This window comes from Pungitius pungitius, chromosome 5 (assembly GCF_949316345.1).
Source record: "Pungitius pungitius chromosome 5, fPunPun2.1, whole genome shotgun sequence".
Taxonomy (NCBI): domain Eukaryota; kingdom Metazoa; phylum Chordata; class Actinopteri; order Perciformes; family Gasterosteidae; genus Pungitius; species Pungitius pungitius.
In genome coordinates, this window is record NC_084904.1 from 21,105,024 (window position 1) to 21,122,111 (window position 17,088).

Consider the following 17,088-nt stretch of genomic DNA (forward strand, 5'->3'; position numbering starts at 1 on the left):
TATATATATATATATTTTTTTTTTTAAACGTCAGTAATCCGCTGCGCCTTGCCTAACGGCGGGGCCTGGATGCGCCGCGGGGACAGATGCGCAGGCTGGCAGCGGATTGTAAACACAGGCCTCGGCCGCCTCGCGTTCATTTCACCGTGATGGAGAAGAGCCGCGCACCTTCTCTCAACGCCACCTGCAGAATGCGCAAGCCCGTTACCGCGCCACTGCAGCCCCGGTGTAGCCCTCTTGATTTATTGCACTGCACGAACTCAGATGAGCGGTGGAAAGGGGGTGGGTGGGGGGTGGCTTTTAAGCGGAAATCTGCTGCACGTTTATGCAACGGCAACACCGGCACCAGGGGGGAAAGACGGGTTTGTCGTTGGAAAGGCACCGGGGGGAGAGGAAGAGACATACAATGCATAGTGGCCTAGAAACACATAGCACACGGTGACAACCCCCCCCCCTCCCCGTATTGGTTTTCCATGAAGGTGCAGAGCAGAAATTCAGTCATTCCGCTCAAATGGTCCTTACCTCCAGCGTTCGTATCTCTTTTTGTGTCAAGTCGTTGGATGTGGCACATTTGGTCCGTAAACCCTCCAAACTAGAAATGCTTATGTCTATCATGTTCTGCACCAACTCGCACTGCTGCAAGGCTTTCTGCAAACTAACATCCTGCTCCTCGCTTTTTGTCATCTCCTCGTTCATAGTTTTTGACGTGCAGTGGTCGTTGTTTCCTCTTTGCACTTTAAAAAAAAAATAAAAAAAAAAATACAGTGAATAAACAACCAAATCAAGTCAGAGAAGGAACGCGGAGGAGCCCACGGAACAGCGCGACTCGCAAAACGCCATGGAAGGGAGAGAAAGAAGAAGAAAAAAGAGAGATGTTGTAGGGTTGTTTTTTTTACAGACGGGGTTTGAGCCGTGACAGAGTCGACTCCATTGCGACAACAAATCCTCGCAGTTCCTGCCGTCTCATCAAGGTGCCTGTGCTGCCGAATCAAACCCAGCCGGGAGACGCACCGAGCGGGACCGCGCGCTCCGCCTCAGCATCCTTCGGGCGCCCCTCCGTTTTCCAATGGACGTTTAAGAAGGGGAGGAAAAGAAAGAAAAAAAAAGAAGAGAGAGAGAGAAGCCGTTCAGCGCATCATAAGCGGACGTATAGGTGTGGGGGGGTGGCGGCGGGGGGGGGGCGCGCGAGAGAGGAGGGGGTGAAGGGTGCGGGGGGCGGGGTGCTGGTTTTAAAGGTGCTGATGCGAGGATCGGATGCAGGTACTCCCTGGCTCTCTTGGCAGCGGCTGCATCCCGGTTCGCTCCCACCACGCCGACATGTTCCCCGTCAATCAAACGCGCAGCAACAGCCGCGGCGGCATCGCATCGACCGGGGCGCCGTCGTGAGGGGCCGCTATCGCGAGATTTGCGTCAAAGTGCGGCGGTCTTAGGCCGGTTTTACTGCTCTTAGTGCTGACACTCGTACGCACACATGCGTTTGTAGTCTTCACAAACACAGGTTTCCAACTCGCAGGCTCTCTTTTAGTGCACCCTGCAGCTCACAAAGTGCACACGGTGTCTAGTATGCACTGGTTTTGTAAATAAAACTTATATTCTTTTACATAATTCCTTATTGTTACAGCATGAACATCCAGACGCTTGTTTAATTGTTCATATAGTCGATAGTCAGAATGTTCAGCGAAGTAGGAAATACAACCACTTGCATCTTGCAAAAAACATCCTGTTTTTTTTAGTAAACCACAGAGGACAGAAGTTGGTGCCATGTTTGAGTTTGACAGGTTTTCTTTGACCACGTGACGATATAAAATACGTTGAATTTGAAGACACCCATTTGTTTGATGAATTTAGGACTATTACCAATGTTTAATTTTAAAATATTTTAAAATATTTAAACAAATTACAATATTTGATTGCGATGATTCCCAGGATACAACATTATCCACCTGTGGAAAGGATTGTACAACAATGTCTTCACCATTTTATGAAAAGGCTTAAAGCCAAATCAAATTTCTAAGTATCTTATCTATTTCCAATGGAAAAGGGTATGGTAGCAAGTGACTCTCGGTTTTGCCACTTCCCTTTCAATAAGACAACATTTTTGAAGCTGTGTCACATCTTAGTGGGCACACGAATGCGTCGTCACCGAAGCCCCGCCCACAAAGGGTGGCAAAGTGATCCAATTGGACTTACGTCATGACGTTGCACGCACGTTTTTGTTGTGGAGCGCGCCAAAGGGCCACCGTGGAAGTGCTAAAAACTCTGCAAGTATTTCTCCCAGCTTTGAGCTAAAATTCCCGGTCTACGAGACATATGGCTTCTACAAACAAAGGGCCGTTACAGTCCAGAAACTTACCGTGGTGAGTTGAAAGTCGTTACTTATTAAAAATAGGTTGAATTCATTAATGCTAGCAAGCTAACAGAACTTTATGGATTCAAGATAGCAGCTCTCCGCTGTGTTTATCCCTACTAACTTGAGCTTTTCCGGTACACAAGACTCTAATCTAATAAAATGAATATCTACCACACCGTGAGCTTCTTTTTAATTCGCCGGCTAAGCTAACAGCTAATTCAGTCAGTGCATCCAGCTAGCAACCCAGAGGCTCCCCGGAGGTGTTGTGGTGTTATAAAGAGCGTGTATTTAATATTTCTGTGCATGCATATTGCAAACATAGGGAGGCCGAATGAAACAATGAAACTTAAAGTGTCTATTCGCTCCAAACCAAGCTGCATTAAAATGACTAATCCCTACTGATCCTGCGCTTATTAATACCAGAATACCGAGACATTTCGGGGTTTATAATAACGTAAAGGGTAACACTACTTAGTGTTGCAATCATTGGTCATTTAGCAATTGAATATTTGTTATTGATAACATTATCAATGGACGTTGTCTTTCTTCTGCGGATTCCAGGGTTGAAAAATACAGGCCACAGAAACTAGATGATCTGATCTCACACAAAGACATTCTGAGCACAAGTAAGTATGAGAATAGTTATTTCTCTAATTATTCAATCCATAGTTGTAAGAAATTGCACTACCTGTGTAAAATATATTGCTGGCTCTTTTAGAGGAATAATGGCGTTTTAAAGGCTCAACGGTTCATCACTGTCTTCATTACGTCTCTTCAGTCCAGAGGTTTATCAGTGAGGAAAAGCTCCCCCACCTCTTGTTCTATGGCCCCCCCGGAACCGGTAAGACCTCCACCATCCTCGCCTGTGCCAAGCAGCTGTACAAGGAAAAGGAATTCAACTCCATGGTGTTGGAGGTACACTAAAAGTTTTTTTTGTTTTGCATCAGTCTAGCGACAAGAACACGTTGCGCTCTGATTTGACGACTTTGGGGTTTTTCTCCCGCAGCTAAACGCGTCAGACGACCGAGGTATCGATGTGGTACGAGGTCCAGTTCTGAGCTTCGCCAGCACCAGGACCATCTTCAAGTAGGACACACACGCAAATCCATCCTCAAAACGCAGTGTTCCTAACGGTTTCATGTGCAAGCCTTCGGAATGATTCAAACGGCTGCGTCTCCGTCCGTCCCTCGTGTCCTGCAGGAGGGGCTTCAAGTTGGTGATACTGGACGAGGCCGATGCCATGACCCAGGATGCCCAGAATGCATTGCGACGAGGTAAGCCATCTGGTCCGGCCCCCCGGTGCCACCCGCTGTGAGCCACTGCGGCTCACTGAGCAGCAGGACGACATGCCAACTGGGGGGGGGAGAGGGGGAACTACAGCGGGTCCGCTTCCAAAACGCCGCTATTCAGCCTGAGAAGGAACACCTGCCAGAAGGCTTGATTTTAAACCTGTGAAAATCATGCAACCGGGTTTGCAGAACAGTCCGCAAACAAAAGTGTCTCTTGTGAGTTTTGGGTTGTTGCACACAGCTTTTCATCTTGTCTCGCTTTGTCTCCCAGTGATTGAGAAGTTCACCGAAAACACTCGCTTCTGCCTCATCTGCAACTACCTGTCCAAGATCATCCCAGCTCTGCAGTCTCGATGCACCAGATTTCGCTTCGGCCCGCTGTCCCCAGACCAGATGATCCCTCGGCTGGAGTACGTGGTCCAGCAGGAGAGGTGCGTGTTTCGGTTTGTCCAATCTAAGGGAGGAGACGTTGGAAGGTGCTGTTCGCCGAAAAATATCAAGAATGTTGGCAGTGTTTTTTTTTTTTTTGTTCATTTGTTTAATATATATTTTTAGATTGAGCATTGTATGTTTTTGTGGCAGTCTTGACATAAATCCCGGTGGAATGAAGGCCATTGTGACCTTATCATCGGGCGACATGAGAAGATCGCTCAACATACTGCAGGTGCGGCCCAGATGCTCCTCTTCATCTTTTTCCACCTCGTTGCGACGACTCAATTTTTCCTCCTTGGCGGTGTTCTCTTATTCCACCTGTGTGATCTCAGAGCACCAGCATGGCGTACGGGAAGGTCACAGAGGACACGGTGTACACCTGCACAGGTCACCCCCTCCGCTCGGATATAGCCAACATCCTCGACTGGTCCCTCAACAAAGACTTCACCACGGCGTACAAGCGTATCCTTGGAGACACTCCGCAGAAGCGTCAGCCTGTTTTACTCTTCTCTAAACACACTGCAGCAACACAGATTTGAAATTACACTTTTTTTTAACTGCTCATCCACAGAAATCCTTCAGCTGAAGACGTTGAAAGGTTTGGCCCTGAATGATATCCTCACTGAGGTCCATCTGCTCATACACAGAGGTGAGCTTTCCTCCAATGTATGGTTAATTTAAGGGTGATTACTCTAAATCTAAAGAAGATTAAAGTTTCTCTACATTAGGATGACTTCTGGCTTTAGGAGGTAGAAGTTGTTCATTTGATTCCCTTTAAATGAAGTGTTTAAGAATGTGAGTATCTTATACATTTCCCCCCCCACCTGAGATAGTTTGATTATAGGCCACGTGTTTGAAGTGTTTTCTTTTCCCAGTGGACTTTCCTCCAGCGATTCGGATCGGTCTGCTCATCAAGCTCGCTGACATCGAGTACGTGAGATCACTTGTGCTTCTTCTCATGAACGTTAAAACCAGACTAGCCTTCGGGCTTCATGGCGTGTCGTCTCCTCCTCAGACACCGGCTCGCCTCGGGGACCAATGAGAAGATCCAGCTGAGCTCCATGGTGGCCGCGTTCCAGGCCGTCAGAGACATGGTGGTCAGCGAGGCCTCGTAGACGCACGGCGCGGCGAGGTCCCTTCTCTTCGGCTCCAACCCGACTTTACTTACAAATTCCTGTGTTCACAATGTGCCTCAAAGGCTCTGTTACAAATACAACTGAGAACATGTACATGTGTTAGAATCTGTTTAATAAAACTATTTCCTTTTGTCCAGTTTCTGTCATCTTCTATCAACAATTAGCATGTGCAGGTAAAGTGCAGTGGATACACGTGTGTGTGCCGCTTTGTGATAAACAGAAATACTTGTGTACGTCTGATATTTACACAATAAATTATAATATAAAATTGTGATATACAAGTGAACATGATATGCATTATCTTATAGTGCAATAAAGGGAATCCTTAAGTTAGGAATGCTTCATCTAAAGTACATTACGTTAAGAGACGCTTCGTGAGCTGTGCAAACACCTCGATCAGCAAAACACAAAATAAATTAGATAATTACGCATAAGAAGCCCTCGCTTCAAATGTCACGTGTTGCATTGTGTTAATGTTCCCAGTCCTCTTCGTCGGAGGAGCAGCAGGTCTCGGGGATGTTCCTGTAGGTGAGGTACTGGAGGATCCTCTTGGGGAGGGGCAGCGGCTCCATCTGGTGGGTGGAGACAGAGTGGCGCAGGACGGATCGGCACAGGTGGCAGAGGCTGGGCACCGTCCTCGGCGCCTTCCAGAACCTCACGTGGCCGTCTCTGGTTCTGTAATACGAGAATTTGCTTCAGTTAGAAAAACTGCATCATTGGTGTGAAAGATAAATGGAGGCATGAGTATTTCTGCGTTACCCTGTGGCGACCACTCCCCCCTTCGGGTGGTACTTGCAGCAGAGCCCGTTGGAGTCTCGGTCGACCTTCGTCTGCATCTCCATCCCTCGCTGCCCCGGCTCCCAGACCCGGAGAGCTCTGCGAACGCAACGCGTCGGTCAGAAAGCGCTCCTTCCCGCCAGCGGGCCGTGTCATTGTGTGAAAAGACTGACGAGATGGGAGCCCACGATGTAATCACCTGTCGTCGGTGACCATCGCCAAGTGCAAGCCGCTGGGAGAGAACTGTATCGCCGAGATCTGGTTTTGCCCGTAATCGTCAAAGAAGTCGCTGTGGAGAAAAGTCAAAGATTCAAAGGATCATATTTCTCCGTAGTGAAATGTCTCATTGCTCAAATGCACCCCCCATAATTACGGATACACATTTCATTTAAGGTGCATTCGGTGAATAAAAAACGGGTGTAAACTTACGCCAGCGTGGCCAGTTTCTCCGCCGTGTACGGGTCCCAGAGGTCGACCCACCAGCTGGAGCCGCTGAAGGCGGCGGTGGCGAGCACCGCGCCGTCGGGGGAGAAGTCGCAGGAGGAGAGGAGGTACAAGGTCTTGTGGATGCCCCCTGCAAGGTTCCTGATGAAGGTGTATGACCTTAGACTCCACAGACACACCATCTGAGGGGTGGGGGGGGGGGGGAAATCAGACGGGTTTTGGTTAGCCGGGACTAGTTTTGTGATATTGATTCCCATTTGTCTGGCTGGACCACATTTGTGGGAGGAGCTGCTGCAAATGTCTCCACACAAAGAGACTAAAGAATCGACCTGCTTAACTTGATACATGCATATTACAAACTCTAGATGGGACACGTTTAAACCAGCCTGGACCGTCCGTTTGACACGTCTGTCCGAGAACCAATTAATACAAGCTCACATGTATAAAATGAGCTATAAAAAAGGAAATGCAGTTGGAAACTATTTGGACTAAAATAAAGTTGTGCAACAGAAAAATATTTACCTCTTTTATGGTTCCTGTGTTTTGCTTAAACTACGCATCGCTGAAAATCTCTAAAAACAAAATGTCCTCTGGGTCTACAGTCACGCGTTTCTGTGTTTCTGTTTTGTGTCGCCTTTCATAAGAAACAACATTCTTTTGCAATGGCCACAACTCACTCGGTCAAATCTGCCTACAGAGGCAATCATGCTGCAGTCTGAAGACACGCTGCAGCAGCTGATCCAGTCTTTATGGCCGGAGAGGACCTGCACCTTTTTACCTGCAAACAGATAAAAAACCCAACGAGACACAAATGAGAGAATGGGACTCTTATACATGTGTGAACATAACAATTTGTTGGCTTTGACCTCATACATTCACACGGGGGGTGTGAAGTTGTTTTAAGTCGAAATGCTTGTTTATATTGTAAAACTATAATTGCACACATATAATACTTATCAATGCATAACATGAGCCTCGAGACTGTTTTCCCACTGGCTTCATTCAATAGCGACACAGCAGCAAACCGGTTCTGTAACACCTCACTGGCAAGCCTTTAATGGCTCTAATTTTTATCCCCCGGTGTGTTCAGGGACGCTCCGACTTTCGACGACCTGTTCAGTTGCTGCGAGGCCTCGCGTTTGCCAAACTATAAAAACTGGGTTTTAGGGTGGATCAGAAGTCTCAGTGAACATAAACAGACACAACAAACGGTTAGTTTGCGTTGCATTTTGATAAGTAAACACGAAGATTGGCATCAGTAAAGGACGGTTTGTGAACATCACTCAATATTTCTGTTTGAACAAAGACAGGAGGCGAAACCTCTGGAGTTATTGAAAAAGTACACAACAAAACTACACACACACACACACACACACCTTTCTGAGCCAGGTCCCAAATCCTCAAAGTCTTGTCCCGAGAAGTCGATATGAGCGTGAGCGTCCCGTTCTGAGGGAAGACCAGGTCCCTCACGACGCCTTCATGGCCATGGAGGTCAAATACGACGTCGCCTGAACATAAAAGACAGAAAGCGGTTTAAAAAAAAAATCACCTGACAACAGCAAAGGGGACACCTCCCCCAGCAGAAAGGAGGCTCTCACCTGTGAACACGCTCCAGATTTTGATCACCCCGTTCTGCAGGCCGGTGGCCAGGAGCAGGCTGCCGTTTCCTTGAGACGGCGCCTTAGGCTGCCACGCCGCTGAGGCCGATTTTGGAGGGCGGGGCCCGAAGGCGAGGCCCCACACCGGGTGGCCACAACTGAAGCTCTTGTCTCCTCGGTCCGTCTCTCCGTTCTGACTGTCTCTGTTGTGTCGAGAAGAGCATCAAGTGAGCAGATACCACGAAGAGATGAACCCAAAGATGGGCTGGTGGTTGAATGGTGCTGCCTTCAAGTGCAGTTGGAGGCGGACGTAAACGACAGTGACCCTAGTAACTGGAAAGACTGATTTCTAGGGCTTTCACATTATATTAAAGACACAATTAAAAAAAGGATTTCCTACAATAATATCATTATAATATCTACAGAAAGGTTTACAATAAATGCCATTAGTCATTCCTCTTTGTGTATTGAGTGATTTATCTAATTTCTTGCAAAATACATGACACTATAAAGTGTGAGGGAGACACAGACAATACGGAATAAAATGTGGCTTACTTCCTCACTCTTTATTTGCTTCTGCTTCCCCATACTATTTATTTTTGTTCCAACTACCATAAGTAGCTACATCTTTCTTACATTTTATTTGGGGCAGATCAATAAAAGACATTTTAAATAGTTAATATATTAATAATTAAAGAAATAAATACTTAACTCGGCTACAAGACAATGAAGTAATCTAATGAATATTTAAATGTTACACATTGTAATTAAATGCTTTTTTCTCAAGCACTTCAAAAGCAGTTTATTGCTGTATATTTCTATTTGTTTGGAGCAGTTTGTTGCTTAATTTCCGTCAGTTTTCATTTCAGAAATGTTCCCTTAATGGAACCATGAGTTTTGACTATATCCTGTTCATTTGGGGCAGTTACACTTAATTATTCATGCCAAAATAAAATACATAAAAATGTCTCTAAACCGATGTTTCTGACCCAATGTGGTTGACACAAAGCCCAAAATGTACGAGCGACACCTGAACGCGTCCCGTGCGGATCAAACGTTCCGACTGAAACCTACTCCGAGTCCAGAGGCCAGGCGACCACCCAGACGATCCCGTGTCCCATCGACCAGGCGAACCACGCTCCGTCCGGCGAGAAGTCCACGCTCCACGTCTCGCATCCCGCCCGGCCCTCCAGGGCCGGAGGGCGCCTCGTCTTCAGCTCCAGAACCAGAGCCGGGTCGGACGCTGGAAGAGAGGAAGGACCGGGGGGGGCGACACGAATTCAACGGCCGCACGGACTCACCCTTCAACCGCCGCTCTTACGGGGAGTGCGCGAGCTCTCACCCCCTCTCCCTCCCCCTCCCCCTCTAGAGGTCTAACCGCTGCCTGGTTACCGGCCGTGGCGATGACAACGGGCGCGCGAGCTCGGAAAATATGAGACTTACGTGTCTGTTGTAGGTCCGCGTTGGTTTCCGTGGAGCACATAGTTCGCCTCCTTCACATGCCTCGCTTCAGCTCCCTGGATGCCGTCGTCTCCGTGTGACTGCGGCCGGCCATCCACCTGGAGGCAGGACGGTCCCTGTTGAGTCCGGAGAGGGGCGGCGTGTGTTGGGCTGGTGTGTTCGGGCTTGTCCGGGTCACGATGTGACAAATGGGCAAGTCGGGGAAGGGAGGGGGTGGGGGCGGGAACAAGCTATTCCGTTGACTTCCGGTTCGCCCGAGTCACTTCGTAGGCATTGGCTGTGGCGTTGCCAGACGTCATCAAGTCTCACGCCCCCTCGGAATATGACATTGCAGCGTGCAGCGATCGCATTATTTCCAGCGGCGAGTAACGTCCTCATTAAGACACGCCGGGTCAGTTAACACAGCTGATTTGATCGCGGTTAATAGCGTTATATTCTTGCCAAGAACCCACTAGTCTTGAAATACATACACTTTTTATATTTATCACAATTATATCAGTTTAACTTGTTTATGTCCAAACACTACAACTTTGAAAAACAATGCATCTAACCAATAAGAAAAGGCCATTAGGTCGGAAAAACAATATATATTATATTTTTCAACGCTAAAAATGTTGTCAAAAAACAGGAAAAAAAATATTAGGTCAAAATTCTGGGGGAGAAAAGTCAAATATGTAATGTCAAAAAATATTGATAGAAAAGTTAAAAATTGGTAAATCATATAATTTCGAAAAATGTCAATTTTCAAAAAAAAATGTGAAAGCAAATAGTTACAGAAAAAAATGTTTTGGAAAAAAAAGCAGCAAAAGGTTGGGAATATAAATGAAAAAGTAAATCAATACAAGAAATATTTTTGGAAAAGCATTGTCGAAAAATGTTGTGAAAAAAAGTCTAAAAATAGTTAGGTCAAAAGAAAGAAAAGTAAAAAGATATGTCACATGTTTAAGACAAATTAAAATATGCTAGGTACAAAAAAAGTCATGGTTCAAAAATGTCCCCTCTCCACTAAACCATAAGGTTTATGTCCTACTGTGTCAACTTGCCTGGATTCACGGGACAAAACATTGTTGTCTTTTAGGTTCACTTCATCCTACGCAAATAAGACAAAGAGAGACTCACTCCACGGCATTCTTTGAATGGTTCCAGTCTAGAGTTTCATTCTGGACTGGGAATGTCAGAAATTGTGTAACCAAGCAGGGTAGGTATGTACAAATAGTGTCTCATCACAGTCCGTTTCAAACAGCCTCATTTACTGCACACTTCTCCATATCAGAGCAACACGTCCACAATGCTGTACAAAAGAATAACAGATTCAAGCTACAAAAACATTAAAAAAAAACTTTAAAATGACAAATTCAAAGAAATGATTTTGTATTTTTTTTGTGTCTTCCACCGATTTGTTTTCACATTGTCATTGGGAGAAATTAGTATTCACAGAAATTAAATCTAAAATGACCCCAAACCCTAGAATGTCACAAGATCCCCTGGCTCCTCCGTCTGCGCCGTGTCCTCCTGTGGGCTCGTGTCAGCTGTCTCTGCATCCTCATGATCACCTAAAAAAAAAAAAAAAAAAACATTTATACATAACAGAAACACCTTCCTTAACAAACCGCCGCATCAACGCCGCCCGCCGCCGCCACGCACTCGACGGGATCCGATGGATCAGGACGAGCGTCGTCTGGTGTCCGTTGGCTAGCGGGGGAAGCTGGGGAACGGCGTCCCGAAACATCTGCTCGTCGTCGGACTCCACCAGACTCAGCACGTCTCCTCGGTCCTCCTCCATTTGCCTGAGGAGCAGAAACACCTCGACGTTGGAGGGAGCGCCTGCAGGTAACGAGGCAGTAGCTGCTGCCCCCCCCCGGCTTCACCACGTCCAGACAAGTCAACGTGAGATACTCACCCAAAGCCATCACCTAAAAAAAATAAAATATATATGAACATGAATTAGTACAGGCAGATCGTTGAGATCAACACTTGTGTACAAGATTAAAAATGTACTAGATGAGAGGTCAATGTGTGGCATAAGTGCAGTGGAGCAGATGCATTCACTTTCGTGCATTCGACACGCTGAAGACGCATGAATAAAACAACAAGTTACCCAGGCACATCCGGTGCCGGTTGGAGTAAAGGGTTTTAGCCACGATGGCGGCGGCTCCCACAATCAGAGAAGCTATGAAGACCCCGAGGATCACCCCCGTGTACGCGGAGGAGGCTGCAGGGACAAATAAAAAAATAAAAAAATGTAAAAAACGAGAGTGTGTTCATTTAAATGTGGTCAACTGCAAGCAGGTGGCGAGCCGGCGCCGCGCGCACGCTACTCACTCTTCACAGTGAGGTAGACCTCCAGCTCGCGGACGGCCAGCGGGTTCTCGCTGCGGCAGAAGTAGACGCCCTCGTCCTCCTCGCCGACGTCGCGTATCGTCAGCCGGCAGGCGGGGCCGTCCTTGGACACGGCGTACTTGGACCCGGGGACGATGGCCTCCTGATGCAGGCCTTTCCTCCAGGCGGTGTTGGCGGGCGGGAGGGACACGTCCTCGGTGCACGTCAGAGTGACGCTGGTGGCCGCCAGCGCCGTGACCAGAGGCTCGCCCGAAGGGTACGGCGACTCTGGGAGAGAAGGACCAGCGTTGGGCCACGAGTACTACGAGGGTGAAACATCGGTGGGTCTACAGACCTTCGGCGAGGATTCAAAAATTGGTTAAATGGACAATATTGGAGATTTATGAAGGAAAAAAATCCACATTCAGATATAAAGACAGAATAAGATTCTTGGCTTTTCTAGTGAAAAGTAACAATATTCTATCGACCTCCGTTGCTCTGCATTTGAGGAAAGACAAGATATTAAAGCTGACCAACCAACATTACCCTCACGCATCAGAAAGCGCCTTATTTGGGTCTTCAAAAATGTGACCACAAAAGCATCAAATCCCTTAAAATCTGGACAAATAAATCCCAAACTATATTTGTCTGGTGGTAGCAAAATGTAATTTAACAAGAAAAGAGGAAAATTGTATTTGGATGAAAGGAACCTTTTAAAAATCAAGTTAAGGCCAACGCTATGAACGCCAGGTACAAGTAAACATGGTCAACAGTCTCCCTGAAGAGTGCCAGCGTGACTCCCGAGTGGAAAGCGCCTTTAAAAGGTTCGGCGGTTGGCTCACTGAGGATAAACGAACACGACATCTCCGTCCCGGCGGCGAGCGCCGGGTGGCGGGCCGCGCACCTCAGCGCCTGCTCGTCCGACAGCGCGGAGCGGTTCAGCCTCAGCGGCAGGCTCTCGGCGAGGTCCGACGTGTAAAGCGTTCTCATCCCGTGGTCCGCCGGGTCGTCGGCGTCGCCGTCGTCGTCCTTCCCGTCCCCCCAGCGGAGCGCCGGGGTCGGGTACGCCCCCGGCCAGGTGCAGTTGAACCAGACGTAAGACGGGTCCTGTTCCAGAGCCCAGGTGCAGTCTGGGTGTCGGTCCGGGACATCTAGTGGGGACATAAAACATCAGTGAGGGAAGCTTAAAAGGAAGGTATTAATAATGATAATAATATGGTAATAATGATTTGGGTTTTTAGTCGTTGAGGTTATCCCTTTACGCTGTACTTTGTTTACTGTCGCTGGGGTTAGTTAAAGTGGATTGATTGCCATCTTAATCAATCAGCCCACACAAAATACAGAAAAGGTGCAAGGAAACCATAAATTCTTCTTATAAAGCGTATGATTAAAAAAAAAAAAAGGAAGATCAGGTTGAAACTTGCTTTGCCCTTTAGTCAAAGGTCATTGTAAGAGCCATTATGCTCTCTTTTTGACTGTTGTAGTTCCACTGGAGAACACTGGGTGGAGTATGGGTTTAAGGTGTGTATATAGATAATCAGGGAGCAAGGGAAGCCAGGTGTTGGGTTTAAGGTGTGTATATAGATAATCAGAGAGCAAGGGAATCGGGGTGTTGGGGAAGCAAACAGTTTTTGACCGTGAGGATCAAGGGTGAGGATCAAGAGTCATGGTGCATCAGAACTATGGATTGTAACATGTTTGAGCATCAGAACTGAGCAAAAAATAAAGAAGATAAAATGCAGTATTGGACTGGAACTGGAATCATTTGGAACCACGCGTCAGATAACCCTACAAAACACCTCTACTAGTGACAAGATGGCAAATCGTCGCTACAGTCATGTTTAGTGATTTTAGGAAGTCAACAAAAACACAGGACGTGTTGTAATTCAGTGAATCATTATCACCGCGGAAAAAAACTGAGGTCAAGCTGTGTAGGAGCTATTATAGTTATTTATTCTTAAATATACACTCACCGGCCACTATATTAGGTACACCTGTCCAACTGCTCGTTAACACTTAATTTCTAAGCAGCCAATCACATGGCGGCAACTCAGTGCATTTAGGCATGTAGACATTGTCAAGACAATCTCCTGCAGTTCAAACCGAGCATCAGTATGGGGAAGAAAGGTGATTTGAGTGACTTTGAACGTGGCATGATTGTTGGTGCCAGAAGGGCTGGTCTGAGTATTTCAGAAACTGCTAATCTACTGGGATTTTCACGCACAACCATCTCTAGGGTTTACAGAGAATGGTCCGAAAAAGAAAAAACATCCAGTGAGCGGCAGTTCTGTGGGCGGAAATGCCTTGTTGATGCCAGAGGTCAGAGGAGAATGGCCAGACTGGTTCGAGCTGATAGAAGGGCAACAGTGACTCAAATAACCACCCGTTACAACCAAGGTGGGCATAAGAGCATCTCTGAACGCACAGTACGTCGAACTTTGAGGCAGATGGGCTACAGCAGCAGAAGACCACACCGGGTGCCACTCCTTTCAGCTAAGAACAGGAAACTGAGGCTACAATTTGCACAAGCTCATCGAAATTGGACAATAGAAGATTGGAAAAACGTTGCCTGGTCTGATGAGTCTCGATTTCTGCTGCGACATTCGGATGGTAGGGTCAGAATTTGGCGTCTACAACATGAAAGCATGGATCCATCCTGCCTTGTATCAACGGTTCAGGCTGGTGGTGGTGGTGTCATGGTGTGGGGAATATTTTCTTGGCACTCTTTGGGCCCCTTGGTACCAATTGAGCATCGTTGCAACGCCACAGCCTACCTGAGTATTGTTGCTGACCATGTCCATCCCTTTATGACCACAATGTACCCAACTTCTGATGGCTACTTTCAGCAGGATAATGCGCCATGTCATGAAGCTGGAATCATCTCAGACTGGTTTCTTGAACATGACAATGAGTTCGCTGTACTCAAATGGCCTCCACAATCACCAGATCTCAATCCAATAGAGCATCTTTGGGATGTGGTGGAACGGGAGATTCGCATCATGGATGTGCAGCCGACAAATCTGCGGCAACTGTGTGATGCCATCATGTCAATATGGACCAAACTCCCTGAGGAATGCTTCCAGCACCTTGTTGAATCTATGCCACGAAGAATTGAGGCAGTTCTGAAGGCAAAAGGGGGTCTAACCCGTTACTAGCATGGGGTACCTAATAAAGTGGCCGGTGAGTGTAGTTTGCTCACTAATTGGGTGATGCTGTGGCCACCTGGAGGTTCCTTAGGGGCATAGCCAGGTGGGACCAGCATGACGAATAGTTTTTACCAGTGAGAAAGAGCACTGCATAGGAAAGCAGCGGAGTGTATGTGTTTGGTGGGTTTTGGTTGTAAATAAATGAGAAACAATAAGAAAAAAAGAGAAGGAACGAAAAATGTATTTAAGGATTTGTATAGGACAAATGGCCACTACAAGCTGACAAAATGATTGCAACATCACCTTGAATTACTCGGTGAACGAGATTTCTTCCCCTCTTCATGCAATTAGAAAAATTAAGACCAAGTGTTGCAAATTCCAGCTGCCTGCCCAAAGGTCCAGCCCAAATAAAAAATTAAAAAATACTTTTCAACATCTAGCCCGAGAGTCAGAGAAGGGGATTGTGGGTCTCCTGCTCGTGGTACTCACAGTACACCAGCAGCTCTGTGCTCCTATTGAGTGCCTGACCCGAGACGGCGTCGTGGGCCCCGCAGCTGTAGACGCCCTGAGCGCCGGGCTGAACGTCCTCTATCCTGAAGTCCAGCGAGGACGCCGTGGCGGAGGCCAGCGACTCGTTGCTGGACGAGGCTCCCGAGAAGGACCAGGTGAGCCGCTGGGACGGGGAGGACGAGCCGGAGCAGTGGAAGGAGACGCTCGAGCCCCGAAGGACGACGAGCGTCCCGTTGGACAGAGCCGTCGCCGGGACGATGGACGTGGACACGTTTTCCGGACCTGAAAAAAGAGTTATTAGATTCACTCTGTTATTACTTGAAACAAATGTCATTGTTATGGTTTACTTTGACATAACGTCAGAGCAAAGTAAGGCAATTGTGAAACATGAGGTTTATTTATTAATAAAAATGCTGTAAGACTTTATTATTTTATTAGAATATAAAAATAAAGACACACTTTGTTAAATACAACAATATATATTTAACTGAATAATTGTTAAACTATTTAAAAGCAAAAATGAGTCATTGCGAAATCTGTCCCTTTGGTCAATAAAACGGTCTTTAACCTATAACAATATCACACATGTCATTATGGCCCTCGTCACGCGTACCGTTTACGTGCAGCGAGACCCGCGCGTGGAAGGTGTTGTTGCCCGGCAGCGTGGAGCTGCACCCGTAGGTGCCCTCGTCCCCGGGCGCCACCCTCCCGATCCTCAGACTGCCGTCATTGGTCACCGTGACGCGCTGTGCGCCGGGGGAGGGGCTCTGGGCCGAGGGGTCGCTCCTCGCGACCTCCTGTCCGTCTTTCACCCACGTCGTGAGAATCGGTGTCACGTTACCGACGGCGTAACACGGAAGTGTGGCGATGTCGCCCGGTGCCGCCTCCAGGGCCGTTTCGGTGGCGTCACTATCCGAAACTGCCGCTTAAATAAGAGATTAAAAAAAAAAACAAGAGCGCGTGAGCAGGAGCTACAAACTCACCTGCGTTACCTGGCTGCGCGCGCGGCGGTCGTTAAAAAAGAAAAACTCACCTGTGGCGCACACAAAAAAGTGTAGAAAGGCTGCAGTTGTCACAATCTTCATGATTGCTGTGCAGGTGGCGACATCGCCTTCAAGAAGAAAAACGAGCCACCGAAACCAGTCCGGCTAGTCCACCTGTTGCACCTGCGTGACACACGGCAACACCTGTCCGCCCATTATGACCCACAGCACGCTCTCTGGAGAGGGGACCAGTCTGACATGATGCGGCCTCAGCCCCTCTGCCGACCGCGGTCTGTGTTTATTCCGGCATGCTCATCCGGGAACTTCGTCGGAAATAAACCACACCCTGACCTCACCTTGTTAAAGGGACAGTAACCCGGTCTTCTATTTATTCTTCTTCCTGCCGGAAAAACATGTTAATACTGTGTAACAGCTGCTCGCCTATGCATTTATACAAATGTTATACAGTTTGAAATACCTAGTTCTCACAGTAACTTGTTATAACTTATCAATCGTTTTTGTAAAGCTAGTGAACTTAAATAACACGGCATGGTATAAAATCAATAAGTAAACCTTTGCAAGTGTTATTATCAGGTGATGCAATGCATTTCCAGATTGTAATTGATTGAAAAACATTATACAA

The 17,088-nt window shown here is 47.3% G+C and overlaps 4 protein-coding genes across 5 annotated transcripts in view; 1 reads left to right on the top strand and 3 right to left on the bottom strand.

Annotated features, from left to right (window-relative positions):
- ksr2 (kinase suppressor of ras 2) overlaps positions 1-888 on the bottom strand; it is a 59,474-nt gene extending 58,586 nt beyond the window's left edge. Inside the window, 1 exon segment of the mRNA XM_062562530.1 lies at positions 523-888. Coding sequence (XP_062418514.1) covers positions 523-696 — 174 coding nt within the window. The 5' untranslated portion in view covers positions 697-888.
- A 1,018-nt stretch (positions 889-1,906) lies between these two features.
- rfc5 (replication factor C (activator 1) 5) lies at positions 1,907-5,339 on the top strand. 2 transcript variants are annotated; one of them, XM_037482082.2, is made up of 11 exons: positions 1,907-2,357; positions 2,912-2,976; positions 3,129-3,265; positions 3,357-3,436; positions 3,551-3,624; positions 3,911-4,070; positions 4,222-4,303; positions 4,404-4,560; positions 4,643-4,720; positions 4,947-5,001; positions 5,087-5,339. In XM_037482082.2, the coding sequence occupies exons 1-11, from the start codon at positions 2,311-2,313 to the stop codon at positions 5,184-5,186; spliced, it is 1,035 nt and encodes a 344-aa protein (XP_037337979.2). In that variant the 5' UTR covers positions 1,907-2,310; the 3' UTR covers positions 5,187-5,339. The 2 variants fall into 2 exon arrangements, with proteins under 2 accessions (XP_037337979.2, XP_037337980.2); XM_037482083.2 differs by having other exon boundaries at positions 1,908-2,357; positions 4,404-4,533.
- On the bottom strand, positions 5,303-10,568 carry wsb2 (WD repeat and SOCS box containing 2). Its single transcript, XM_037482084.2, has 9 exons — positions 9,470-10,568; positions 9,101-9,269; positions 8,027-8,229; positions 7,805-7,936; positions 7,106-7,206; positions 6,414-6,610; positions 6,184-6,273; positions 5,967-6,083; positions 5,303-5,882 (listed from the first exon to the last, which is right to left on the bottom strand). Exons 1-9 carry the CDS (start codon positions 9,507-9,509, stop codon positions 5,678-5,680), a joined length of 1,254 nt encoding a protein of 417 aa, XP_037337981.2. The 5' UTR covers positions 9,510-10,568; the 3' UTR covers positions 5,303-5,677.
- Positions 10,569-10,715: 147 nt separating this feature from the next.
- vsig10 (V-set and immunoglobulin domain containing 10) lies at positions 10,716-16,809 on the bottom strand. The gene is made up of 9 exons (XM_037482077.2): positions 16,496-16,809; positions 16,076-16,387; positions 15,442-15,744; positions 12,649-12,957; positions 11,810-12,094; positions 11,586-11,699; positions 11,388-11,400; positions 11,132-11,274; positions 10,716-11,040 (listed from the first exon to the last, which is right to left on the bottom strand). Exons 1-9 carry the CDS (start codon positions 16,545-16,547, stop codon positions 10,952-10,954), a joined length of 1,620 nt encoding a protein of 539 aa, XP_037337974.2. The 5' UTR covers positions 16,548-16,809; the 3' UTR covers positions 10,716-10,951.
- Between the last annotated feature and the right edge of the window lie 279 nt (positions 16,810-17,088).